The sequence below is a fragment of the Carcharodon carcharias genome, chromosome 19 (genome assembly GCF_017639515.1).
Source record: "Carcharodon carcharias isolate sCarCar2 chromosome 19, sCarCar2.pri, whole genome shotgun sequence".
NCBI classification, from domain to species: Eukaryota; Metazoa; Chordata; class Chondrichthyes; order Lamniformes; family Lamnidae; genus Carcharodon; species Carcharodon carcharias.
Window position 1 is genome coordinate 59,052,100 of NC_054485.1, and position 25,854 is coordinate 59,077,953.

Genomic DNA, 25,854 nt, shown 5'->3' on the forward strand with positions numbered 1-25,854 from the left:
ACTGGGGCCAGGGCTGGACTGGGGCTGGGGCTATGACTGCGGCTCTGACTAGGGCTGGGGCTGGGGCTGCGACTGATGCTGGAGCTGGGGCTGTGACAGGTGGTGGAGCTGGGGCTGTGGCTGGGGCTGTGACCGAGGCTGGGGCTTGAGCTGTGGATGTGGCTGTTGCTAGGGCTGTGACTGGGGCTGGGGCTGCGGCTTCGGCTGTGGGTGGGGCTGTGATTGGTGCTGGAGCTATGATTGGAGCTGGGTCTGGGGCTGGGTCTGGGGCTGGAGCTGGAGCTGGGGCTCTGACTGGGGCTGGGGCTGTGACTGGTGCTGGAGCTGTGTCTGGGGCTGTGACTGTGACTGTGGCTCTGACTGTGACTGGGGCCAGGGCTGGACTGGGTCTGGGGCTGTGACTGGGGCTGGGGCTGACTGCGGCTGGGGCTGGGCCTGGGATGGGGACTGGGGCTGAGATGGGGACTGGGGCTGGGATAGGGACTGTGTCTGGGGCTGGGGATGTAACTGGGGCTGGGTTTTAACACTAGGGCTCTGATTGGGACTGGAGCTGTGACTTTGACTGGGGCTGAGATTGGGGCTGAGGCTGGGTCTGGGGCTGGGGCTGGTGCTGTGACTGTGTCTGTGACTGGGGCTGGGTCTGGACCTGGGGCCATGACTGGGGATGGGGCTGGGGCTATAACTGGGGCTGTGACTAGATCTGGGGCATTGACTGGGGCTGACTGGGTCTGGGACTGGGGCTGGAGCTGTAACTGGGGCTGGGGCTAACACTAGGGCTCTGATTGGGACTGGAGCTGTGACTTTGACTGGTGCTGGGAATGTGGCTGTGACTGGGACTGGAGCTTTGACTTTGACTGGAGCTGGCCTGGGGCTGGGGCTGATGCTGGGGCTGGTGCTGGAGTTGGGGCTGGGGCTGTGACTGTGACTGGGGCTGGGTCTGCGTCTGGGCCTGGGGCTGGGGCTGTGGCTGCGACTGGGGTTGTGACTGGGTCTGGGGCTTTGATTGGGGCTGACTGTGTCTGGGGCTGGGGCTGTAACTGGGGCTGGGGCTAACACTAGGGCTCTGACTGGGACTGGAGCTGTGACTTTGACTGGGGCTGAGATTGGGGCTGAGGCTGGGGCTAGAGCTGGGGCTGGAACCGGGGCTGGACTGGGGCTACGGCTGTGACTGGGGCAATGACTGGGGATGTGACTGGGGCTAGGGCTGTGACTGGGGCTGTAACTGGGGCTGGGGATGGGGCTGAGGCCGGGACTGCGGCTGTAACTGAGGCTGGGGCTGGGGCTGTGACTGGGGCTGGGGCTGTGACTGGGGCTGGGGCTGTGACTGGGGCTGTAACTGGGGCTGGGGATGGGGCTGTGACTGTGACTGGGGCTGGGTCTGGGGCCGGGGCTGGGGCTGGGGCTGTGAGAGGGTCTGGGGCTGGGGCTGCAGCTGTAACTGGGGCTGGAGCTGGGCATGAGACTGGGGCTCGGGCTGTAACTGGGGCTGGGGCTGTGACTGGTGCTGGAGCTGTTTCTGAGGCTGGGAATGTGACTGGGGCTGGGATGGGGACTGGGGCTGGGATGGGGACTGGGGCTGGGATGGGGACTGGGGCTGGGATGGGGACTGGGGCTGGGGCTGGGATGGGGACTGGGGCTGGGGCTGGGTTGGGGACTGTGTCTGGTGTTGGGGATGGGGCTGTAACTGGGGCTGGGTCTAACACTAGGGCTCTGACTGGGACTGGAGCTGTGACTTTGACTGGGGCTGAGATTGGGGCTGAGGCTGGGGCTGGGGCTGGGGCTGATGCTCGGGCTGCGACTGGGACTAGGGCTGCGAATGGGGTTGGGGCTGGGGCTGGGGCTGACTGCGGCTGGGGCTGGGGCTGGGATGGGGACTGGGGCTGAGATGGGGACTGGGGCTGGGATGGGGACTGTGTCTGGGGTTGGGGCTGGGGCTGTAACTGGGGCTGGGGCTAACACTAGGGCTCTGACTGGGACTGGAGCTGTGACTTTGACTGGGGCTGAGATTGGGGCTGAGGCTGGGGCTGGAGCTGGGGCTGAAACCGGGGCTGGACTGGGGCTACGGCTGTGACTGGGGCAATGACTGGGGATGTGACTGGGGCTAGGGCTGTGACTGGGGCTGTAACTGGGGCTGGGGATGTGGCCGAGGCCGGGATTGCGGCTGTAACTGAGGCTGGGGCTGCTGCTGTGACTGGGGCTGGAGTTGAGGCTGTGACTGGGGCTGGAGCTGGGGCTGTGACTGTGTCTGGGGCTATGGCTGTGATTGGGGATGTGACTGGGGCTGGAGCTGTGTCTGGGGCTGGGGCTGTGGCTGGTGCTGGAGCTGTGACTGGGGCTGTGACATGACTGTGGCTGTGATTGTGACTGGGGCCAGGGCAGAACTGGGGCTGTTGCTGGGGCTCTGATTGGTGCTGGGGCTAGATCTGGGTCTGGAGCTGGAGCTGGGTCTGGGACTGGGGCTGGGTGTGGGACTGTGGCTGGGTGTGCGACTGTGGCTGGGACTGTGACTGGGGCTGGGGCCAGGGCTGTAACTGTGACTGTGGCTGTGACTGGGGCTGGGGCTGTGACTGGGGCTGGGGTTGGGGCTGTGACTGGGGCTGGGGCTGGGGCTGTGACTGGTGCTGGAGCTGTGTCTGGGGCTGTGACTGTGACTGTGACTGTGGCTCTGACTGACTGGGGCTGGGGCTGGTGCTGGAGCTGTGTCTGGGTCTGTGACGGTGACTGTGACTGTGGCTGTATCTGTGACTGTGGCCAGGGCTGGACTGGGCCTGGGGCTGGGGCTGGGGCTTCGACTGTGACTGGGGCTGTGATTGGTGCTGGGGCTGTGACTGGGGCTGGGTCTGGGTCTGAAGCTGGGTCTGGGTCTGAAGCTGGGTCTGGGTCTGAAGCTGGGGCTGGGTCTGGGACTGGGGCTGTGTCTGGGACTGTGGCTGGGGCTGTGACTGGGGCTGGGGCAATGGATGCGGCTGGTGCTGGCACTGTGACTGGGGCTGGGGCTGTGACTGGGGCCGGGGCTGGACTGGGGCTGCGGTGGGGATTCGGCTGTTACTGGGGCTGTGATTGGTGCTGGGGCTGTGACTGGAGCTATGACTGGGGCTGGGGCTGTGTCTGGTGCTGGTGCTTGACTGGGTCTGAGACTGGGGCTGGGGCTGGAGCTGGGGCTGGAGCTGGGCCTGGGACAGGGGCTGTGATTGGGACTGGGGCTGTGACTGGGGAGGTGACTGGGGCTGTGTCTGGGGCTGGAGCTGCGGATGTGACTGGGGCTGTGACTGGGGCTGGGAATGTGACTGGGTCTGGGGCTGTGTCTGGGGCTGGGGCTGGGAGTGGGGCTGGCAGTGGGGCTGGGTCTGGTCCTGGAGCTGGGGCTGTGTCTGGGACTGTGGCTGGGGCAGTGGTTGCGGCTGGTGCTGGGACTGGGCTGGGGCTGGAGCTGGGGCTGGAGCTGGGTCTGGGACAGGGGCTGTGATTGGGACTGGGGCTGTGACTGGGGCGGTGACTGGGGCTGTGTCTGGGGCTGGAGCTGCGGATGTGACTGGGGCTGTGACTGGGGCTGGGAATGTGACTGGGTCTGGGGCTGTGTCTGGGGCTGGGGCTGGGAGTGGGGCTGGCAGTGGGGCTGGGTCTGGTCCTGGAGCTGGGGCTGTGTCTGGGACTGTGGCTGGGGCTGTGGTTGTGGCTGGTGCTGGGACTGGGGTGGGGCTGGGGCTGGTGCTGGAGTTGGGGCTGGGGCTGTGACTGTGACTGGGGCTGGGTCTGCGTCTGGGCCTGGGGCTGGGGCTGTGGCAGCGACTGGGGTTGTGACTGGGTCTGGGGCTTGGATTGGGGCTGACTGTGTCTGGGGCTGGGGCTGTAACTGGGGCTGGGGCTGTAACTGGGGCTGGGGCTAACACTAGGGCTCTGACTGGGACTGGAGCTGTGACTTTGACTGGGGCTGAGATTGGGGCTGAGGCTGGGGCTGGAGATGGGGCTGGAACCGGGGCTGGACTGGGGCTACGGCTGTGACTGGGGCAATGACTGGGGATGTGACTGGGGCTAGGGCTGTGACTGGGGCTGTGACTGGGGCTGTAACTGGGGCTGGGGATGTGACTGGGGCTGTAACTGGGGCTGGGGATGTGGCTGGGGCTGCTGCTGTGACTGGGGCTGGAGCTGAGGCTGTGACTGGGGCTGGAGCTGGGGCTGTGACTGTGTCTGGGGCTGTGACAGGGGCTGGGGCTGTGACTGGGGCTGGGGCCAGGGCTGTAACTGTGACTGTGGCTGTGACTGGGGCTGGGGCTGTGACTGGGGCTGGAGCTGTGACTGGGGCTGGGGCTGGGGCTGTGACTGGGGCTGGAGCTGGGGCTGTGACTGGGGCTGGGGCTGTGACTGGTGCTGGAGCTTTGTCTGGGGCTGTGACTGTGACTGTGGCTCTGACTGACTGGAGCCAGGGCTGGACTGGGGCTGGGGCTGTGACTGGGGCTAGTGCTGGAGCTGTGTCTGGGTCTGTGACGGTGACTGTGACTGTGGCTGTATCTGTGACTGTGGCCAGGGCTGGACTGGGCCTGGGGCTGGGATGGGGACTGTGTCTGGGGTTGGGGCTGGGGCTGTAACTGGGGCTGGGGCTTACACTAGGGCTCTGATTGGGACTGGAGCTGTGACTTTGACTGGGGCTGAGATTGGGGCTGATGCTGGAGTTGGGGCTGGTGCTGTGACTGTGACTGTGACTGGGGCTGGGTCTGGACCTGGGGCCATGACTGGGGATGGGGCTGGGGCTATAACTGGGGCTGTGACTGGATCTGGGGCTTTGACTGGGGCTGACTGGGTCTGGGACTGGGGCTGGAGCTGTGACTAAGTCTGTGACTGGGACTGGAGCTTTGACTTTGACTGGAGCTGGCCTGGGGCTGGGGCTGATGCTGGGGCTGGTGCTGGAGTTGGGGCTGGGGCTGTGACTGTGACTGGGGCTGGGTCTGCGTCTGGGCCTGGGGCTGGGGCTGTGGCTGCGACTGGGGTTGTGACTGGGTCTGGGGCTTTGACTGGGGCTGACTGTGTCTGGGGCTGGGGTTGTAACTGGGGCTGGGGCTAACACTAGGGCTCTGACTGGGACTGGAGCTGTGACTTTGACTGGGGCTGAGATTGGGGCTGAGGCTGGGGCTGGAGCTGGGGCTGGAACCGGGGCTGGACTGGGGCTACGGCTGTGACTGGGGCAACGACCGGGGATGTGACTGGGGCTAGGGCTGTGACTGGGGCTGTAACTGGGGCTGGAGATGGGGCTGAGGCCGGGACTGCAGCTGTAACTGAGGCTGGGGCTGGGGCTGGGGCTGCTGCTGTGACTGGGGCTGGAGCTGAGGCTGTGACTGGGGCTGGAGCTGAGGCTGTGACTGGGGCTGGAGCTGAGGCTGTGACTGGGGCTGGAGCTGAGGCTGTGACTGGGGCTGGAGCTAAGGCTGTGACTGGGGCTGGAGCTGAGGCTGTGACTGGGGCTGGAGCTGGGGCTGTGACTGGGTCTGGGGCTGTGGCTTTGATTGGGGCTGTGACCGGTGCTGGAGCTGTGTCTGGGGCTGGGGCTGTGACTGGTGCTGGAGCTGTGTCTGGGGCTGTGATATTGACTGTGGCTGTGATTGTGACTGGGGCCAGGGCTGGACTGGGGCTGTTGATGGGGCTGTGATTGGTGCTGGGGCTAGATCTGGGTCTGGAGCTGGAGCTGGGTCTGGATCTGGAGCTGGGTCTGGATCTGGAGCTGGGTCTGGGACTGGGGCTGGGTCTGGGACTGGGGCTGGGTCTGGGACTGGGGCTGGGTCTGGGACTGGGGCTGGGTGTTGGACTGTGGCTGGGGCTGTGACTGGGGCTGGGGCAATGGATGCGGCTGGTGCTGGCACTGTGACTGGGGCTGGGGCTGTGACTGGGGCCGGGGCTGGACTGGGGCTGCGGTGGGCATTTGGCTGTGACTGGGGCTGTGATTGGTGCTGGGGCTGTGCCTGGAGCTATGACTGGGGCTGGGGCTGTGTCTGGGGCTGGTGCTTGACTGGGTCTGAGACTGGAGCTGGGGCTGGAGCTGGGCCTGGGACAGGGGCTGTGATTGGGACTGGGGCTGTGACTGGGGCAGTGACTGGTGCTGGGGCTGTGTCTGGGGCTGTGTCTGGGGCTGTGTCTGGGGCTGTGTCTGGGGCTGGAGCTGGGGCTGGAGCTGGGGCTGTGGTTGGGGCTGTGGTTGGGGCTGTGACTGTGACTGTGGCTGGGTCTGGGGCTGGGGCTGGGGCTGGGGCTGTGAGAAGGTTTGGGGCTGGGGCTGCAGCTCTGACTGGGGCTGGAGCTGCGGATGTGACTGGGGCAGTGACTGGGGCTGGGAATGTGACTGGGTCTGGGGCTGGGTCTGGGGCTGGGAGTGGGGCTGGGAGTGGGGCTGGGTCTGGTGCAGGAGCTGGGGCTGTGTCTGGGACTGTGGCTGGGGCTGTGGTTGCGGCTGGTGCTGGGACTGGGGTGGGGCTGGGGCTGGGGCTGTGACTGTGACTGGGGCTGGAGCTGTGGTTGCGGCTGGTGCTGGGACTGGGGTGGGGCTGTAACTGTGGCTGGAGCTGGTGATGTGACTGGGGCTTGGGCGGTAACTGGGGCAGGGGCTGTGACTGGGGTTGAGTATGGGGCTGGGGCTATGACTGGGGCTCTGACTGGGGTTGGGGCTGGGGCTGTGGCTGTGACTGCGGCTGGAGCTGGGGCTGTGGTTGGGGCTGTGACTGTGACTGTGGCTGGAGCTGGTGATGTGACTGGGGCTCGGGCGGTAACTGAGGAAGGGGCTGTGACTGGGGCTGGAGCTGGGGCTGAGGCTGGGGCTGAGACTGGGGCCGGGGCTGGACTGGGGTTGTGGCAGTGACTGGGGCTGGGGCTGGGGCTGTAACTGTGACTGTGGCTGTGACTGGGGCTGGGGCTGTGACTGGGGCTGGAGCTGTGACTGGGGCTGGGGCTGGGGCTGTGACTGTGGCTGTGACTGTGACTGTGGCTCTGACTGACTGGAGCCAGGGCTGGACTGGGGCTGGGGCTGTGACTGGGGCTAGTGCTGGAGCTGTGTCTGGGTCTGTGACGGTGACTGTGACTGTGGCTGTATCTGTGACTGTGGCCAGGGCTGGACTGGGCCTGGGGCTGGGATGGGGACTGTGTCTGGGGTTGGGGCTGGGGCTGTAACTGGGGCTGGGGCTAACACTAGGGCTCTGATTGGGACTGGAGCTGTGACTTTGACTGGGGCTGAGATTGGGGCTGATGCTGGAGTTGGGGCTGGTGCTGTGACTGTGACTGTGACTGGGGCTGGGTCTGGACCTGGGGCCATGACTGGGGATGGGGCTGGGGCTATAACTGGGGCTGTGACTGGATCTGGGGCTTTGACTGGGGCTGACTGGGTCTGGGACTGGGGCTGGAGCTGTGACTAAGTCTGTGACTGGGACTGGAGCTTTGACTTTGACTGGAGCTGGCCTGGGGCTGGGGCTGATGCTGGGGCTGGTGCTGGAGTTGGGGCTGGGGCTGTGACTGTGACTGGGGCTGGGTCTGCGTCTGGGCCTGGGGCTGGGGCTGTGGCTGCGACTGGGGTTGTGACTGGGTCTGGGGCTTTGACTGGGGCTGACTGTGTCTGGGGCTGGGGTTGTAACTGGGGCTGGGGCTAACACTAGGGCTCTGACTGGGACTGGAGCTGTGACTTTGACTGGGGCTGAGATTGGGGCTGAGGCTGGGGCTGGAGCTGGGGCTGGAACCGGGGCTGGACTGGGGCTACGGCTGTGACTGGGGCAATGACCGGGGATGTGACTGGGGCTAGGGCTGTGACTGGGGCTGTAACAGGGGCTGGGGATGGGGCTGAGGCCGGGACTGCAGCTGTAACTGAGGCTGGGGCTGGGGCTGCTGCTGTGACTGGGGCTGGAGCTGAGGCTGTGACTGGGGCTGGAGCTGAGGCTGTGACTGGGGCTGGAGCTGAGGCTGTGACTGGGGCTGGAGCTGAGGCTGTGACTGGGGCTGGAGCTGGGGCTGTGACTGGGTCTGGGGCTGTGGCTTTGATTGGGGCTGTGACCGGTGCTGGAGCTGTGTCTGGGGCTGGGGCTGTGACTGGTGCTGGAGCTGTGTCTGGGGCTGTGATATTGACTGTGGCTGTGATTGTGACTGGGGCCAGGGCTGGACTGGGGCTGTTGATGGGGCTGTGATTGGTGCTGGGGCTAGATCTGGGTCTGGAGCTGGAGCTGGGTCTGGAGCTGGAGCTGGGTCTGGAGCTGGAGCTGGGTCTGGGACTGGGGCTGGGTCTGGGACTGGGGCTGGGTCTGGGACTGGGGCTAGGTGTTGGACTGTGGCTGGGGCTGTGACTGGGGCTGGGGCAATGGATGCGGCTGGTGCTGGCACTGTGACTGGGGCTGGGGCTGTGACTGGGGCCGGGGCTGGACTGGGGCTGCGGTGGGCATTTGGCTGTGACTGGGGCTGTGATTGGTGCTGGGGCTGTGCCTGGAGCTATGACTGGGGCTGGGGCTGTGTCTGGGGCTGGTGCTTGACTGGGTCTGAGACTGGAGCTGGGGCTGGAGCTGGGCCTGGGACAGGGGCTGTGATTGGGACTGGGGCTGTGACTGGGGCAGTGACTGGTGCTGGGGCTGTGTCTGGGGCTGTGTCTGGGGCTGTGTCTGGGGCTGTGTCTGGGGCTGTGTCTGGGGCTGTGTCTGGGGCTGGAGCTGGGGCTGTGGTTGGGGCTGTGGTTGGGGCTGTGACTGTGACTGTGGCTGGGTCTGGGTCTGGGGCTGGGGCTGGGGCTGTGAGAAGGTTTGGGGCTGGGGCTGCAGCTCTGACTGGGGCTGGAGCTGCGGATGTGACTGGGGCAGTGACTGGGGCTGGGAATGTGACTGGGTCTGGGGCTGGGTCTGGGGCTGGGAGTGGGGCTGGGAGTGGGGCTGGGTCTGGTGCAGGAGCTGGGGCTGTGTCTGGGACTGTGGCTGGGGCTGTGATTGCGGCTGGTGCTGGGACTGGGGTGGGGCTGGGGCTGGGGCTGTGACTGTGACTGGGGCTGGAGCTGTGGTTGCGGCTGGTGCTGGGACTGGGGTGGGGCTGTAACTGTGGCTGGAGCTGGTGATGTGACTGGGGCTTGGGCGGTAACTGGGGCAGGGGCTGTGACTGGGGTTGAGTATGGGGCTGGGGCTATGACTGGGGCTCTGACTGGGGTTGGGGCTGGGGCTGTGGCTGTGACTGCGGCTGGAGCTGGGGCTGTGGTTGGGGCTGTGACTGTGACTGTGGCTGGAGCTGGTGATGTGACTGGGGCTCGGGCGGTAACTGAGGCAGGGGCTGTGACTGGGGCTGGAGCTGGGGCTGAGGCTGGGGCTGAGACTGGGGCCGGGGCTGGACTGGGGTTGTGGCAGTGACTGGGGCTGGGGCTGGGGCTGTGTCTGGGGCTGAGTATGGGGTTGAGTATGGGGCTGGGGCTATGACTGGGGCTCTGACTGGGGCTGGGGCTGGGGCTGGGTCTGGGACTGTGCCTGGGGCCGGGGCTGGACTGGGGTTGCGGCAGTGACTGGGGCTGTGTCTGGGGCTGGAGCTGGGGCTGTGGTTGGGGCTGTGACTGTGACTGTGACTGTGACTGTGGCTGGGTCTGGGTCTGGGTCTGGGTCTGGGTCTGGGTTTGGGTCTGCGTCTGGGGCTGGGGCTGGGACTGTGAGAATGTCTGGTGCTGGGGCTGCAGCTCTGACTGGGGCTGGAGCTGCGGATGTGACTGGGGCTGTGACTGGTGCTGGAGCTGTGTTTGGGGCTGGGAATGTGACTGGGTCTGGGGCTGGGTCTGGGGCTGGGAGTGGGGCTGGGTCTGGTGCTGGAGCTTGGGCTGTGTCTGGGACTGTGGCTGGGGCTGTGACTGGGGCTGGTGCTGGGGCTGTGGTTGCGGCTGGTGCTGGGACTGGGGTGGAGCTGGGGCTGGATCTGTGACTGGAGCTGGGGCTGTGAGAGGGGCTGGGTCTGTGAGAGGGGCAGGGGCTGGGGCTGGGGCTGTGACTGGGGTTGAGTATGGGGCTGGGGCTATGACTGGGGCTCTGACTGGGGTTGGGGCTGTGTCTGTGACTGTGACTGGGGCTGGGGCTGTTGCTCGGGCTGGGGGTTTGACTGGGGCTGGAGCTGGGGCTGGGGCTGTGACTGGTGCTGCAGCAGGGGCTGTGACTGGGGCTGGGGCTGTGACTGGGGCTGTGACTGGGGCTGGGGCTGTGACCGAGGCTGGGGCTTGAGCTGTGGATGTGGTTGTTGCTAGGGCTGTGACTGGGGCTGGGGCTGCGGCTTCGGCTGTGGGTGGGGCTGTGATTGGTGCTGGAGCTGTGACTGGGGCTGGGTCTGGGGCTGGTTCTGGGACTGGGGCTGGGGCTGGGGCTGGGACTGGGGCTGGGTGTGGGAATGTGGCTGGGGCTGTGACTGGCGCTGGAGCTGGGGCTATGGATGCGGCTGTGCTGGGACTGGGGCTGGGGCTAGGCCTGTGACTGTGACTGTGATTGTGGCTGTGACTGACTGGGGCTGGGGCTGTGATTGGGGCCGGGTCTGGATTGGGGTTGCAGCAGTGACTGGGGCCGGGGCTGGTTCTGTGTCTGGGGCTGGAGCTGGGGCTGTGGTTGGGGCTGTGACTGTGACTTTGGCTGGGTCTGTGTCTGTGTCAGCGTCTGGGGCTGGGGCTGGGACTGTGAGAAGGTCTGTCGCTGGGGCTGCAGCTCTGACTGGGGCTGAAGCTGCGGATGTGACTGGGGCTGTGACTGGTGCTGGAGCTGTATTTGGGGCTGGGAATGTGACTGGGTCTGGGGCTGGGTCTGGGGCTGGGTCTGCGTCTGGGCCTGGGGCTGGGGCTGGGAGTGGGGCTAGGAGTGGGACTGGGTCTGGTGCTGGATCTGGGGCTGTGTCTGGGACTGTGGCTGGGGCTGTGACTGGGGCTGGTGCTGGGGCTGTGGTTGCGGCTGGTGCTGGGACTGGGGTGGGGCTGGGGCTGGGTCTGTGACTGGGGCTGGGGCTGGGGCTGGGGCTGGGTCTGGGACTGTGCCTGGGGCCGGGGCTGGACTGGGGTTGCGGCAGTGACTGGGGCTGTGTCTGGGGTTGGAGCTGGGGCTGTGGTTGGGGCTGTGACTGTGACTGTGACTGTGACTGTGACTGTGGCTGGGTCTGGGTCTGGGTCTGGGTCTGGGTCTGGGTCTGGGTCTGGGTCTGGGTCTGGGGCTGGGGCTGGGGCTGGGACTGTGAGAAGGTCTGGCGCTGGGGCTGCAGCTCTGACTGGGGCTGGAGCTGCGGATGTGACTGGGGCTGTGACTGGTGCTGGAGCTGTGTTTGGGGCTGGGAATGTGACTGGGTCTGAGGCTGGGTCTGGGGCTGGGAGTGGGGCTGGGTCTGGTGCTGGAGCTGGGGCTGTGTCTGGGACTGTGGCTGGGGCTGTGACTGGGGCTGGTGCTGGGGCTGTGGTTGCGGCTGGTGCTGGGACTGGGGTGGAGCTGGGGCTGGGTCTGTGACTGGGGCTGGGGCTGTGAGAGGGGCAGGGGCTGGGTCTGTGACTGGGGCTGGGGCTGTGAGAGGGGCAGGGGCTGGGGCTGAGGCTGGGGCTGGGGCTATGACTGGGGCTCTGACTGGGGTTGGGGCTGTGTCTGTGACTGTGACTGGGGCTGGGGCTGGTGCTCGGGCTGGGGGTTTGACTGGGGCTGGAGCTGGGGCTGGGGCTGTGACTGGTGCTGCAGCAGGGGCTGTGACTGGGGCTGGGGCTGTGACTGGGGCTGTGACTGGATCTGGGGCTGTGACCGAGGCTGGGGCTTGAGCTGTGGATGTGGCTGTTGCTAGGGCTGTGACTGGGGCTGGGGCTGCGGCTTTGGCTGTGGGTGGGGCTGTGATTGGTGCTGGAGCTGTGACTGGGGCTGGGTCTGGGGCTGGTTCTGGGACTGGAGCTGGGGCTGGGGCTGGGACTGGGGCTGGGTGTGGGAATGTGGCTGGGGCTGTGACTGGCGCTGGAGCTGGGGCTATGGATGCGGCTGTGCTGGGACTGGGGCTGGGGCTGGGGCTAGGCCTGTGACTGTGACTGTGATTGTGGCTGTGACTGACTGGGGCTGGGGCTGTGATTGGGGCCGGGGCTGGATTGGGGTTGCAGCAGTGACTGGGGCCGGGGCTGGTTCTGTGTCTGGGGCTGGAGCTGGGGCTGTGGTTGGGGCTGTGACTGTGACTTTGGCTGGGTCTGGTTCTGTGTCAGCGTCTGGGGTTGGGGCTATGACTGGGGCTCTGACTGGGGCTGGGGCTGTGACTGGTGCTGGAGCTGTGTCTGGTTCTGTGACTGTGACTGTGGCACTGACTGTGACTGGGGTCAGGGCTGTGTCTGGGCCTGGGGCTGTGACTGGGGCTATGACTGCGGCTCTGACTAGGGCTGGGCCTGGGGCTGCGACTGATGCTGGAGCTGGGGCTGTGACAGGTGGTGGAGCTGGGGCTGTGACTGGGGCTGGGGCTGGGGCTGTGACCGAGGCTGGGGCTTGAGCTGTGGATGTGGCTGTTGCTAGGGCTGTGACTGGGGCTGGGGCTGCGGCTTCGGCTGTGGGTGGGGCTGTGATTGGTGCTGGAGCTGTGACTGGGACTGGGTCTGGGGCTGGAGCTGGAGCTGGGGCTGTGACTGGGGCTGGGGCTCTGACTTGGGCTGGGGCTGTGACTGGTGCTGGGTCTGGGGCTGGAGCTGGAGCTGGGGCTGTGACTGGGGCTGGGGCTGTGACTGGGGCTGGGTCTGGGGCTGGAGCTGGAGCTGGGGCTATGACTGGGGCTGGGGCTGTGACTGGTGCTGGAGCTGTGTCTGGGGCCTGTGCTGGAGCTGTGTCTGGATCTGTGAAGGTGACTGTGACTGTGGCTGTATCTGTGACTGGGGCCAGGGCTGGACTGGGCCTGGGGCTGGGGCTGGGGCTTCGACTGTGACTGGGGCTGTGATTGGTGCTGGGGCTGTGACTGGGACTGGGGCTGTGACTGGGGCTGGGTCTGGGTCTGAAGCTGGGTCTGGGTCTGAAGCTGGGGCTGGGTCTGGGACTGGGGCTGTGTCTGGGACTGGGGCTGGGGCTGTGACTGGGGCTGGGGCAATGGATGCGGCTGGTGCTGACACTGTGACTGGGGCCGGGGCTGGACTGGGGCTGCGGTGGGGATTCGGCTGTGACTGGGGCTGTGATTGGTGCTGGGGCTGTGACTGGAGCTATGACTGGGGCTGGGGCTGTGTCTGGTGCTGGTGCTTGACTGGGTCTGAGACTGGGGCTGGGGCTGGAGCTGGGGCTGGAGCTGGGCCTGGGACAGGGGCTGTGATTGGGACTGGGGCTGTGACTGGGGCGGTGACTGGGGCTGTGTCTGGGGCTGGAGCTGCGGATGTGACTGGGGCTGTGACTGGGGCTGGGAATGTGACTGGGTCTGGGGCTGTGTCTGGGGCTGGGGCTGGGAGTGGGGCTGGCAGTGGGGCTGGGTCTGGTCCTGGAGCTGGAGCTGTGTCTGGGACTGTGGCTGGGGCAGTGGTTGCGGCTGGTGCTGGGACTGGGGTGGGGCTGGGGCTGGTGCTGGAGTTGGGGCTGGGGCTGTGACTGTGACTGGGGCTGGGTCTGCGTCTGGGCCTGGGGCTGGGGCTGTGGCAGCGACTGGGGTTGTGACTGGGTCTGGGGCTTTGATTGGGGCTGACTGTGTCTGGGGCTGGGGCTGTAACTGGGGTTGGGGCTGTAACTGGGGCTGGGGCTAACACTAGGGCTCTGACTGGGACTGGAGCTGTGACTTTGACTGGGGCTGAGATTGGGGCTGAGGCTGGGGCTGGAGATGGGGCTGGAACCGGGGCTGGACTGGGGCTACGGCTGTGACTGGGGCAATGACTGGGGATGTGACTGGGGCTAGGGCTGTGACTGGGGCTGTAACTGGGGCTGGGGATGTGGCTGGGGCTGCTGCTGTGACTGGGGCTGGAGCTGAGGCTGTGACTGGGGCTGGAGCTGGGGCTGTGACTGTGTCTGGGGCTGTGACTGGGGCTGGGGCTGTGACTGGGGCTGGGGCCAGGGCTGTAACTGTGACTGTGGCTGTGACTGGGGCTGGGGCTGTGACTGGGGCTGGAGCTGTGACTGGGGCTGGGGCTGGGGCTGTGACTGGGGCTGGAGCTGGGGCTGTGACTGGGGCTGGGGCTGTGACTGGTGCTGGAGCTTTGTCTGGGGCTGTGACTGTGACTGTGGCTCTGACTGACTGGGGCCAGGGCTGGACTGGGGCTGGGGCTGTGACTGGGGCTAGTGCTGGAGCTGTGTCTGGGTCTGTGACGGTGACTGTGACTGTGGCTGTATCTGTGACTGTGGCCAGGGCTGGACTGGGCCTGGGGCTGGGATGGGGACTGTGTCTGGTGTTGGGGCTGGGGCTGTAACTGGGGCTGGGGCTAACACTAGGGCTCTGATTGGGACTGGAGCTGTGACTTTGACTGGGGCTGAGATTGGGGCTGATGCTGGAGTTGGGGCTGGTGCTGTGGCTGTGACTGTGACTGGGGCTGGGTCTGGACCTAGGGCCATGACTGGGGATGGGGCTGAGGCTATAACTGGGGCTGTGACTGGATCTGGGGCTTTGACTGGGGCTGACTGGGTCTGGGACTGGGGCTGGAGCTGTGACTAAGTCTGTGACTGGGACTGGACCTGGGGCTGTGACTGTGTCTGGGGCTGTGGCTGTGATTGGGGATGTGACTGGGGCTGGAGCTGTGTCTGGGGCTGGGCTCTGGCTGGTGCTGGAGCTGTGTCTGGGGCTGTGACATGACTGTGGCTGTGATTGTGACTGGGGCCAGGGCAGAACTGGGGCTGTTGCTGGGGCTGTGATTGGTGCCGGGGCTAGATCTGGGTCTGGTGCTGGAGCTGTGTCTGGGTCTGTGACGGTGACTGTGACTGTGGCTGTATCTGTGACTGGGACCGGGGCTGGACTGGGCCTGGGGCTGGAGCTGGGTCTGGGGCTGGGGATGTGACTGGTGCTGGAGCTGTGTCTGGGGCTGTGATATTGACTGTGGCTGTGATTGTGACTGGGGCCAGGGCTGGACTGGGGCTGTTGATGGGGCTGTTATTGGTGCTGGGGCTAGATCTGGTTCTGGAGCTGGAGCTGGGTCTGGAGCTGGAGCTGGGTCTGGAGCTGGAGCTGGGTCTGGGACTGGGGCTGCGTCTGGGACTGGTGCTGGGTGTTGGACTGTGGCTGGGGCTGTGACTGGGGCTGGGGCAATGGATGCGGCTGGTGCTGGCACTGTGACTGGGGCTGGGGCTGTGACTGGGGCTGGGGCTGGACTGGGGCTGCGGTGGGGATTCGGCTGTGACTGGGGCTGTGATTGGTGCTGGGGCTGTGCCTGGAGCTATGACTGGGGCTGGGGCTGTGTCTGGGGCTGGTGCTTGACTGGGTCTGAGACTGGAGCTGGGGCTGGAGCTGGGCCTGGGACAGGGGCTGTGATTGGGACTGGGGCAGTGACTGGTGCTGGGGCTGTGTCTGGGGCTGTGTCTGGGGCTGTGTCTGGGGCTGTGTCTGGGGCTGTGTCTGGGGCTGTGTCTGGGGCTGGGACTGTGACTGCGACTGGGACTGGGGCTGGGAATGGGGCTGGGGCTGACTGCGGCTGGGGCTGGGGCTGGGATGGGGACTGTGGCTGAGATGGGGACTGGGTCTGGGGCTGGGGCAGGGCTGTGACTGTGACTGTGGCTGGGTCTGGGTCTGGGGCTGGGGCTGCAGCTCTGACTGGGGCTGGAGCTGCGGATGTGACTGGGGCTGGGAATATGACTGGGTCTGGGGCTGGGAGTGGGGCTGGGTCTGGTGCTGGAGCTGGGGCTGTGTCTGGGACTGTGGCTGGGGCTGAAACTGGGGCTGTGACTGGGGCTCTGGTTTCGGCTTGTGCTGGGACTGGGGTGGGGCAGGGGCTGGGGCTGTTGCTGGGCCTGTAAATGGGGCTGGAGCTGGAGCTGTGGTTGCGGCCGGTGCTGGGACTGGGGTTGGGGCTGGGGCTGTGACTGGGGCTGTGGCTGTGACTGGGGCTGGGGCTGGGGCTGGGGCTGGGGCTGGGACTGGGGCTGTGGCTGTGGCTGTTGCTGGGGCTGTGACTGGGGTTGAGGCTTCGGCTGTGACTGGGGCTGCGACTGGTGCTGGGGCTGTGACTGGGGCTGTGACTGGAGCTGGGCCTGGGGCTGGGGCTGAGGCTGGGGCTGAGGCTGTGGTCGCAGCTGCTGTTGGGACTGGGGTTGGGACTGGGGCTGTGACTGGGGTTGGGGCTGAGGCTTCGGCTGTGACTGGAGCTGGGCCTGGGGCTTGGGCTGTGACTGGGGCTGTTGTTGGCGCTGTGACTGGGGCTGCGGCTGAGGCTTCAGCTGTCACTGGAGCTATCCTGGTGCTGGGACTGGGACTAGGGCTGGGGCTGGGGCTGATGCTGGTGCTGGTGCTGGAGTTGGGGCTGCGGCTGTGACTGTGACTGGGGCTGTGTCTGCATCTGGGCCTGGTGCTGGGGCTGTGGCTGCGACTGGGGTTGTGACTGGGTCTGGGGCTTTGACTGGGGCTGACTGTGTCTGGGGCTTGGGCTGTGACTGGGGCTGGGTCTAACACTAGGGCTCTGACTGGGACTGGAGCTGTGACTTTGACTGGGGCTGAGACTGGGGCTGGGGCTGGGGCTGTGACTGGGGCTGTAACTGGGGCTGGGGATGTGATAGGGGCTGGGGCCGGGACTGCGGCTGTGACTGAGGCTGGGGCTGGGGCTGGGGCTGAGGCTGCTGCTGTGACTTGGGCTGGGGCTGCGACTGGTGCTGGAGCTGGGGCTGCGACTGGGAATGGGGCTGGGGCTGGGGCTGACTGCGGCTGGGGCTGGGGCTGGGATGGGGACTGGGCCTGAGATGGGGGCTGGGGCTGGGGCTGATGCTGGGGCTGGGGCTGTGACTGGGGCTGCGACTGGGACTGGGGCTGGGAATGGGGCTGGGGCTGGGGCTGGGGCTGGGGCTGATGCTGGGGCTGGTGCTGGAGTTGGGCCTGGGGCTGTGAATGTGACGGGGCTGGGTCTGCGTCTGGGCCTGGGGCTGGGGCTGCAGCTTCGGCTGTGACTGGGGCCGGGGCTGGTTCTATGACTGGGGCTGTAACTGGGGCTGGGGATATGATAGGGGCTGGGGCCGGGACTGCGGCTGTGACTGAGGCTGGGGCTGGGGCTGGGGCTGAGGCTGCTGCTGTGACTTGGGCTGGGGCTGCGACTGGTGCTGGAGCTGGGGATGCGACTGGGAATGGGGCTGGGGCTGGGGCTGACTGCGGCTGGGGCTGGGGCTGGGATGGGGACTGGGCCTGAGATGGGGGCTGGGGCTGGGGCTGATGCTGGGGCTGCGACTGGGACTGGGGCTGGGAATGGGGCTGGGGCTGGGGCTGGGGCTGATGCTGGGGCTGGTGCTGGAGTTGGGCCTGGGGCTGTGAATGTGACGGGGCTGGGTCTGCGTCTGGGCCTGGGGCTGGGGCTGCAGCTTCGGCTGTGACTGGGGCCGGGGCTGGTTCTGTGTCTGGGGCTGGAGCTGGGGCTGTGGTTGGGGCTGTGACTGTGACTTTGGCTGGGTCTGAGTCTGTGTCAGCGTCTGGGGCTGGGGCTGGGACTGTGAGAAGGTCTGTCGCTGGGGCTGCAGCTCTGACTGGGGCTGAAGCTGCGGATGTGACTGGGGCTGTGACTGGTGCTGGAGCTGTATTTGGGGCTGGGAATGTGACTGGGTCTGGGGCTGGGGCTGGGGCTGGGAGTGGGGCTAGGAGTGGGACTGGGTCTGGTGCTGGATCTGGGGCTGTGTCTGGGACTGTGGCTGGGGCTGTGACTGGGGCTGGTGCTGGGGCTGTGGTTGCGGCTGGTGCTGGGACTGGGGTGGGGATGGGGCTGGGGCTGGGACTGTGACTGGGGTTGAGTATGGGGGTTGGGGCTATGACTGGGGCTCTGACTGGGGTTGGGGCTGGGGCTGTGGCTGTGACTGGGGCTGGGGCTGGGGCTGGTGCTGGGGCTGGGGCTGGGGCTGTGGTTGGGGCTGTGACTGTGACTGTGACTGGGGCTGGGGCTGGGGCTGGGGCTGGTGCTGGGGCTGGGGCTGTGACAGATGGTGGAGCTGGGGCTGTGACTGGGCCTGGGGCTGTGACCGAGGCTGGGGCTTGAGCTGTGGATGTGGCTGTTGCTAGGGCTGTGACTGGGGCTGGGGCTGCGGCTTCGGCTGTGGGTGGGGCTGTGATTGGTGCTGGAGCTGTGACTGGGGCTGGGTCTGGGGCTGGAGCTGGAGCTGGGGCTCTGACTGGGGCTGTGACTGGGGCCTGTGCTGGAGCTGTGTCTGGATCTGTGAAGGTGACTGTGACTGTGGCTGTATCTGTGACTGGGGCCAGGGCTGGACTGGGCCTGGGGCTGGGGCTGGGGCTTCGACTGTGACTGGGGCTCTGATTGGTGCTGGGGCTGGGGTTGTGACTGGGGCTGGGGCTGACTGCGGCTGGGGCTGGGGCTGGGATGGGGACTGTGGCTGAGATGGGGACTGGGGCTGGGGCTGGGGCTGGGGCTGCAGCTCTGACTGGGGCTGGAGCTGCGGATGTGACTGGGGCTGGGATTGTGACTGGGTCTGGGGCTGGGAGTGGGGCTAGGTCTGGTGCTGGAGCTGGGGCTGTGTCTGGGACTGTGGCTGGGGCTGTGACTGGGGCTGGGGCTATGGATGTGGCTGGTGCTGGGGCTGTGACTGGGGCTGGGGCTATGGATGTGGCTGGTGCTGGGACTGTGACTGGGGCTTGGGCTAGGGCTGTGACTGGGGCTGTGACTGGGGCTGTGACTGGGGCTGGGTCTGGGGCTGTGACTGGGGCTGGGGCTGTGACTGGTGCTGGAGCTGTGTCTGGTTCTGTGACTGTGACTGTGGCTCTGACTGTGACGGGTCAGGGCTGGACTGGGGCTGGGGCTGTGACTGGGGCTATGACTGCGGCTCTGACTTGGGCTGGTGCTGGGGCTGGGGCTGTGACTGGAGCTGGGGCTGACTGCGGCTGGGGCTGGGATGGGGACTGTGGCTGAGATGGGGACTGGGGCTGGGGCTGGGGCTGGGCTGTGACTGTGACTGTGGCTGGGTCTGGGTCTGGGGCTGGGGCTGCAGCTCTGACTGGGGCTGGAGCTGCGGATGTGACTGGGGCTGGGAATGTGACTGGGTCTGGGGCTGGGAGTGGGGCTGGGTCTGGTGCTGGAGCTGGGGCTGTGTCTGGGACTGTGGCTGGGGCTGTGACTGGGGCTGGGGCTATGGATGTGGCTGGTGCTGGGACTGTGACTGGGGCTGGGAATGTGACTGGGTCTGGGGCTGGGAGTGGGGCTGGGTCTGGTGCTGGAGCTGGGGCTGTGTCTGGGACTGTGGCTGGGGCTGTGACTGGGGCTGGGGCTATGGATGTGGCTGGTGCTGGGACTGTGACTGGGGCTTGGGCTAGGGCTGTGACTGGGGCTGTGACTGGGGCTGGGGCTGTGACTGGTGCTGGAGCTGTGTCTGGTTCTGTGACTGTGACTGTGACTGTGGCTCCGACTGTGACGGGTCAGGGCTGGACTGGGGCTGGGGCTGTGACTGGGGCTATGACTGCGGCTCTGACTAGGGCTGGGGCTGGGGCTGCGACTGATGCTGGAGCTGGGGCTGCGACTGGGACTGGGGCTGGGAATGGGGCTGGGGCTGACTGCGGCTGGGGCTGGGGCTGGGATGGGGACTATGGCTGAGATGGGGACTGGGTCTGGGGCTGGGGCAGGGCTGTGACTGTGACTGTGGCTGGGTCTGGGTCTGGGGCTGGGGCTGCAGCTCTGACTGGGGCTGGAGCTGCGGATGTGACTGGGGCTGTGACTGGTGCTGGGAATGTGACTGGGGCTGGAGCTGGGGCTGTGTCTGGGACTGTGGCTGGGGCTGTGACTGGGGCTGTGACTGGGGCTCTGGTTTCGGCTTGTGCTGGGACTGGGCTGGGACAGGGGCTGGGGCTGTTGCTGGGCCTGTGAATGGGGCTGGAGCTGGAGCTGTGGTTGCGGCCGGTGCTGGGACTGGGGTTGGGGCTGGGGCTGTGACTGGGGCTGGGACTGGGGCTGGGGCTGGGGCTGTGGCTGTGGCTGTTGCTGGGGCTGTGGCTGTGGCTGTTGCTGGGGCTGTGACTGGGGTTGAGGCTTCGGCTGTGACTGGGGCTGCGACTGGTGCTGGGGCTGTGACTGGGGCTATGACTGGAGCTGGGCCTGGGGCTGGGGCTGAGGCTAGGGCTGAGGACGTGGTCGCAGCTGCTGTTGGGACTGGGGTTGGGACTGGGGCTGGGACTGGGGTTGGGACTGAGGCTTCGGCTGTGACTGGAGCTGGGCCTGGGGCTTGGGCTGTGACTGGGGCTGTTGTTGGCGCTGTGACTGGGGCTGCGGCTGAGGCTTCAGCTGTCACTGGAGCTATCCTGGTGCTGGGACTGGGACTAGGGCTGGGGCTGGGGCTGATGCTGGTGCTGGTGCTGGAGTTGGGGCAGCGGCTGTGACTGTGACTGGGGCTGTGTCTGCGTCTGGACCTGGGGCTGGGGCTGTGTCTGCGTCTGGGCCTGGTGCTGGGGCTGTGGCTGCGACTGGCGTTGTGACTGGGTCTGGGGCTTTGACTGGGGCTGACTGTGTCTGGGGCTTGGGCTGTGACTGGGGCTGGGTCTAACACTAGGGCTGTGACTTTGACTGGGGCTGAGACTGGGGCTGGGGCTGGGGCTGTGACTGGGGCTGTAACTGGGGCTGGGGATGTGATAGGGGCTGGGGCCGGGACTGCGGTTGTGACTGAGGCTGGGGCTGGGGCTGGGGCTGAGGCTGCTGCTGTGACTTGGGCTGGGGCTGGGGCTGGGGCTGGGGCTGCGACTGGTGCTGGATCTGGGGCTGCGACTGGGAATGGGGCTGGGAATGGGGCTGGGGCTGGGGCTGATGGGGACTGGGCCTGAGATGGGGGCTGGGGCTGGGATGGGGGCTGGGGCTGGGGCTGATGCTGGGGCTGTGACTGGGGATGCGACTGGGACTGGGGCTGGGAATGGGGCTGGGGCTGGGGCTGTGAATGTGACTGTGACTGGGGCTGGGTCTGGACCTGGGGCCATGACCGGGGATGGGGCTGGGGATATAACTGGGGCTTTGACTGGATCTGGGGCTTTGACTGGGGCTGACTGGGTCTGGGACTGGGGCTGGAGCTGTGACTAAGGCTGTGACCGAACTGGAGCTGTGACTTTGACTGGAGCTGGCCTGCGGCTGGGGCTGTGACTGGGGCTGTTGTTGGGGCTGTGACTGGGGCTGCGGCTGAGTCTTCAGCTGTCACTGGAGCTATCCTGGTGCTGGGACTGGGACTAGGGCTGGGGCTGGGGCTGATGCTGGTGCTGGTGCTGGATTTGGGGCTGCGGCTGTGACTGTGACTGGGGCTGTGTCTGCGTCTGGACCTGGGGCTGGGGCTGTGTCTGCGTCTGGGCCTGGTGCTGGGGCTGTGGCTGCGACTGGGGTTGTGACTGGGTCTGGGGCTTTGACTGGGGCTGACTTTGTCTGGGGCTTGGGCTGTGACTGGGGCTGGGTCTAACACTAGGGCTCTGACTGGGACTGGAGCTGTGACTTTGACTGGGGCTGAGACTGGGGCTGGGGCTGGGGCTGGGGCTGTGACTGGGGCTGTAACTGGGGCTGGGGATGTGATGGGGCTGGGGCCGGGACTGCGGCTGTGACTGAGGCTGGGGCTGGGGCTGGGGCTGAGGCTGCTGCTGTGACTTGGGCTGGGGCTGCGACTGGTGCTGGAGCTGGGGCTGCGACTGGGAATGGGGCTGGGAATGGGGCTGGGGCTGGGGTGACTGCGGCTGGGGCTGGGGCTGGGATGGGGACTGGGGCTGAGATGGGGGCTGGGGCTGGGGTTGATGCTGGGGCTGGGGCTGTGACTGGGGCTGCGACTGGGACTGGGGCTGGGAATGGGGCTGGGGCTGGGGCTGGGGCTGATGCTGGGGCTGGTGCTGGAGTTGGGGCTGGGGCTGTGAATGTGACGGGGCTGGGTCTGCGTCTGGGCCTGGGGCTGGGGCTGCAGCTTCGGCTGTGGGTGGGGCTGTGATTGGTGCTGGAGCTGTGACTGGGGCTGGGTCTGGGGCTGGTTCTGGGACTGGAGCTGGGGCTGGGGCTGGGTGTGGGAATGTGGCTGGGGCTGTGACTGGCGCTGGAGCTGGGGCTATGGATGCGGCTGTGCTGGGACTGGGGCTGGGGCTGGGGCTAGGCCTGTGACTGTGACTGTGATTGTGGCTGTGACTGACTGGGGCTGGGGCTGTGATTGGGGCCGGGGCTGGATTGGGGTTGCAGCAGTGACTGGGGCCGGGGCTGGTTCTGTGTCTGGGGCTGGAGCTGGGGCTGTGGTTGGGGCTGTGACTGTGACTTTGGCTGGGTCTGGGTCTGTGTCAGCGTCTGGGGCTGGGGCTGGGACTGTGAGAAGGTCTGTCGCTGGGGCTGCAGCTCTGACTGGGGCTGAAGCTACGGATGTGACTGGGGCTGTGACTGGTGCTGGAGCTGTATTTGGGGCTGGGAATGTGACTGGGTCTGGGGCTGGATCTGGGGCTGTGTCTGGGACTGTGGCTGGGGCTGTGACTGGGGCTGGTGCTGGGGCTGTGGTTGCGGCTGGTGCTGGGACTGGGGTGGGGCTGGGGCTGGGGCTGGGACTGTGACTGGGGTTGAGTATGGGGGTTGGGGCTATGACTGGGGCTCTGACTGGGGTTGGGGCTGGGGCTGTGGCTGTGACTGTGACTGGGGCTCTGATTGGTGCTGGGGCTGTATCTGTGACTGGGGCTGGGGCTGGGGTTGTGACTGGGGCTGGGAATGGGGCTGGGGCTGACTGCGGCTGGGGCTGGGGCTGGGATGGGGACTGTGGCTGAGATGGGGACTGGGGCTGGGGCTGGGGCTGCGCTGTGACTGTGACTGTGGCTGTGATTGGGTCTGGGGCTGGGGCTGCAGCTCTGACTGGGGCTGGAGCTGCGGATGTGACTGGGGCTGGGAATGTGACTGGGTCTGGGGCTGGGAGTGGGGCTGGGTCTGGTGCTGGAGCTGGGGCTGTGTCTGGGTCTGGGGCTGGGGCTGTGACTGGGACTGTGGCTGATGCTGTGGCTGATGCTGTGACTGGGGCTGGGGCTATGGATGTGGCTGGTGTTGGGACTGTGACTGGGGCTTGGGCTAGGGCTGTGACTGGGGCTGGGTCTGGGGCTGTGACTGGGGCTGGGGCTGTGACTGGTGCTGGAGCTGTGTCTGGTTCTGTGACTGTGACTGTGTCTCTGACTGTGACGGGTCAGGGCTGGACTGGGGCTGGGGCTGTGACTGGGGCTATGACTGCGGCTCTGACTAGGGCTGGGGCTGGGGCTGGGGCTGCGACTGATGCTGGAGCTGGGGCTGCGACTGGGACTGGGGCTGGGAATGGGGCTGGGGCTGACTGCGGCTGGGGCTGGGGCTGGGATGGGGACTGTGGCTGAGATGGGGACTGGGTCTGGGGCTGGGGCAGGGCTGTGGCTGTGACTGTGGCTGGGTCTGGGTCTGGGGCTGGGGCTGCAGCTCTGACTGGGGCTGGAGCTGCGGATGTGACTGGGGCTGGGATTGTGACTGGGTCTGGGGCTGGGAGTGGGGCTGGAGCTGGGGCTGTGTCTGGGACTGTGGCTGGGGCTGTGACTGGGGCTGTGACTGGGGCTCTGGTTTCGGCTTGTACTGGGACTGGGGTGGGGCAGGGGCTGGGGCTGTTGCTGGGCCTGTGAATGGGGCTGGAGCTGGAGCTGTGGTTGCGGCCGGTGCTGGGACTGGGGTTGGGGCTGGGGCTGTGACTGGGGCTGGGGCTGTGACTGGGGCTGGGACTGGGGCTGGGGCTGGGGCTGTGGCTGTGGCTGTTGCTGGGGCTGTGGCTGTTGCTGGGGCTGTGACTGGGGTTGAGGCTTCGGCTGTGACTGGGGCTGCGACTGGTGCTGGGGCTGTGACTGGGGCTATGACTGGAGCTGGGCCTGGGGCTGGGGCTGAGGCTAGGGCTGAGGCCGTGGTCGCAGCTGCTGTTGGGACTGGGGTTGGGACTGGGGCTGTGACTGGGGTTGAGGCTTCGGCTGTGACTGGGGCTGCGACTGGTGCTGGGGCTGTGACTGGGGCTATGACTGGAGCTGGGCCTGGGGCTTGGGCTGTGACTGGGGCTGTTGTTGGGGCTGTGACTGGGGCTGCGGCTGAGGCTTCAGCTGTCACTGGAGCTATCCTGGTGCTGGGACTGGGACTAGGGCTGGGGCTGGGGCTGTGACTGGGGCTGTGTCTGCGTCTGGACCTGGGGCTGGGGCTGGGGCTGTGTCTGCGTCTGGGCCTGGTGCTGGGGCTGTGGCTGCGACTGGGGTTGTGACTGGGTCTGGGGCTTTGACTGGGGCTGACTGTGTCTGGGGCTTGGGCTGTGACTGGGGCTGGGTCTAACACTAGGGCTCTGACTGGGACTGGAGCTGTGACTTTGACTGGGGCTGAGACTGGGGCTGGGGCTGGGGCTGTGACTGGGGCTGTAACTGGGGCTGGGGATGTGATAGGGGCTGGGGCCGGGACTGCGGCTGTGACTGAGGCTGGGGCTGGGGCTGGGGCTGAGGCTGCTGCTGTGACTTGGGCTGGGGCTGGGGCTGCGACTGGTGCTGGAGCTGGGGCTGCGACTGGGAATGGGGCTGGGGCTGGGGCTGACTGCGGCTGGGGCTGGGGCTGGGATGGGGACTGGGCCTGAGATGGGGGCTGGGGCTGGGATGGGGGCTGGGGCTGGGGCTGATGCTGGGGCTGTGACTGGGGATGCGACTGGGACTGGGGCTGGGAATGGGGCTGGGGCTGGGGCTATGACTGTGACTGTGACTGGGGCTGGGTCTGGACCTGGGGCCATGACTGGGGATGGGGCTGGGGATATAACTGGGGCTGTGACTGCATCTGGGGCTGTGACTGGGGCTGACTGGGTCTGGGACTGGGGCTGGAGCTGTGACTAAGGCTGTGACCGAACTGGAGCTGTGACTTTGACTGGAGCTGGCCTGCGGCTGGGGCTGATGCTGGGGCTGGTGCTGGAGTTGGGGCTGGGGCTGGGGCTGTGAATGTGACTGTGGCTGGGTCTGCGTCTGGGCCTGGGGCTGGGGCTGGGAGTGGGGCTAGGAGTGGGACTGGGTCTGGGGCTGGGAGTGGGGCTGGGTCTGGTGCTGGATCTGGGGCTGTGTCTGGGACTGTGGCTGGGGCTGTGACTGGGGCTGGTGCTGGGGCTGTGGTTGCGGCTGGTGCTGGGACTGGGGTGGGGCTGGGGCTGTGACTGGGGCTGTGACTGGGGCTGAGGCTGGGGCTGGGGCTGGGACTATGACTGGGGTTGAGTATGGGGGTTGGGGCTATGACTGGGGCTCTGACTGGGGCTGGTGCTGGGGCTGTGGTTGCGGCTGGTGCTGGGACTGGGGTGGGGCTGGGGCTGGGTCTGTGACTAGGGCTGGGGCTGGGGCTGCGACTGATGCTGGAGCTGGGGCTGTGACAGGTGGTGGAGCTGGGGCTGTGACTGGGGCTGGGGCTGTGACCGAGGCTGGGGCTTGAGCTGTGGATGTGGCTGTTGCTAGGGCTGTGACTGGGGCTGGGGCTGTGTCTGGGACTGTGGCTGGGGCTGTGACTGGGGCTGGGGCTATGGATGTGGCTGGTGCTGGGACTGTGACTGGGGCTTGGGCTAGGGCTGTGACTGGGGCTGTGACTGGCGCTGGGTCTGGGGCTGTGACTGGGGCTGGGGCTGTGACTGGTGCTGGAGCTGTGTCTGGTTCTGTGACTGTGACTGTGAATGTGGCTCTGACTGTGACGGGTCAGGGCTGGACTGGGGCTGGGGCTGGGTCTGGGGCTGTGACTGGGGCTGGGGCTGTGACTGGTGCTGGAGCTGTGTCTGGTTCTGTGACTGTGACTGTGACTGTGGCTCTGACTGTGACGGGTCAGGGCTGGAC

The 25,854-nt window shown here is 66.7% G+C and overlaps 1 protein-coding gene and 1 pseudogene across 1 annotated transcript; both read right to left on the bottom strand.

The window, feature by feature from the left end:
* Window positions 1–694: 694 nt before the first annotated feature.
* LOC121291202 (mucin-2-like) lies at window positions 695–21,003 on the bottom strand. Its single transcript, XM_041212288.1, is given in 19 exon segments — window positions 695–844; window positions 847–1,031; window positions 1,152–1,862; window positions 1,894–2,059; window positions 3,092–3,347; window positions 3,395–3,711; window positions 4,020–4,356; window positions 4,539–4,718; window positions 12,302–12,764; window positions 12,908–13,026; window positions 13,234–13,413; window positions 13,475–13,508; window positions 13,616–13,682; window positions 13,760–14,105; window positions 14,282–14,355; window positions 14,967–15,357; window positions 16,380–16,757; window positions 16,759–17,003; window positions 20,971–21,003. Coding segments are annotated over 19 exon segments (4,632 nt in total).
* A 243-nt stretch (window positions 21,004–21,246) lies between these two features.
* LOC121291203 lies at window positions 21,247–25,645 on the bottom strand (annotated as a pseudogene).
* Between the last annotated feature and the right edge of the window lie 209 nt (window positions 25,646–25,854).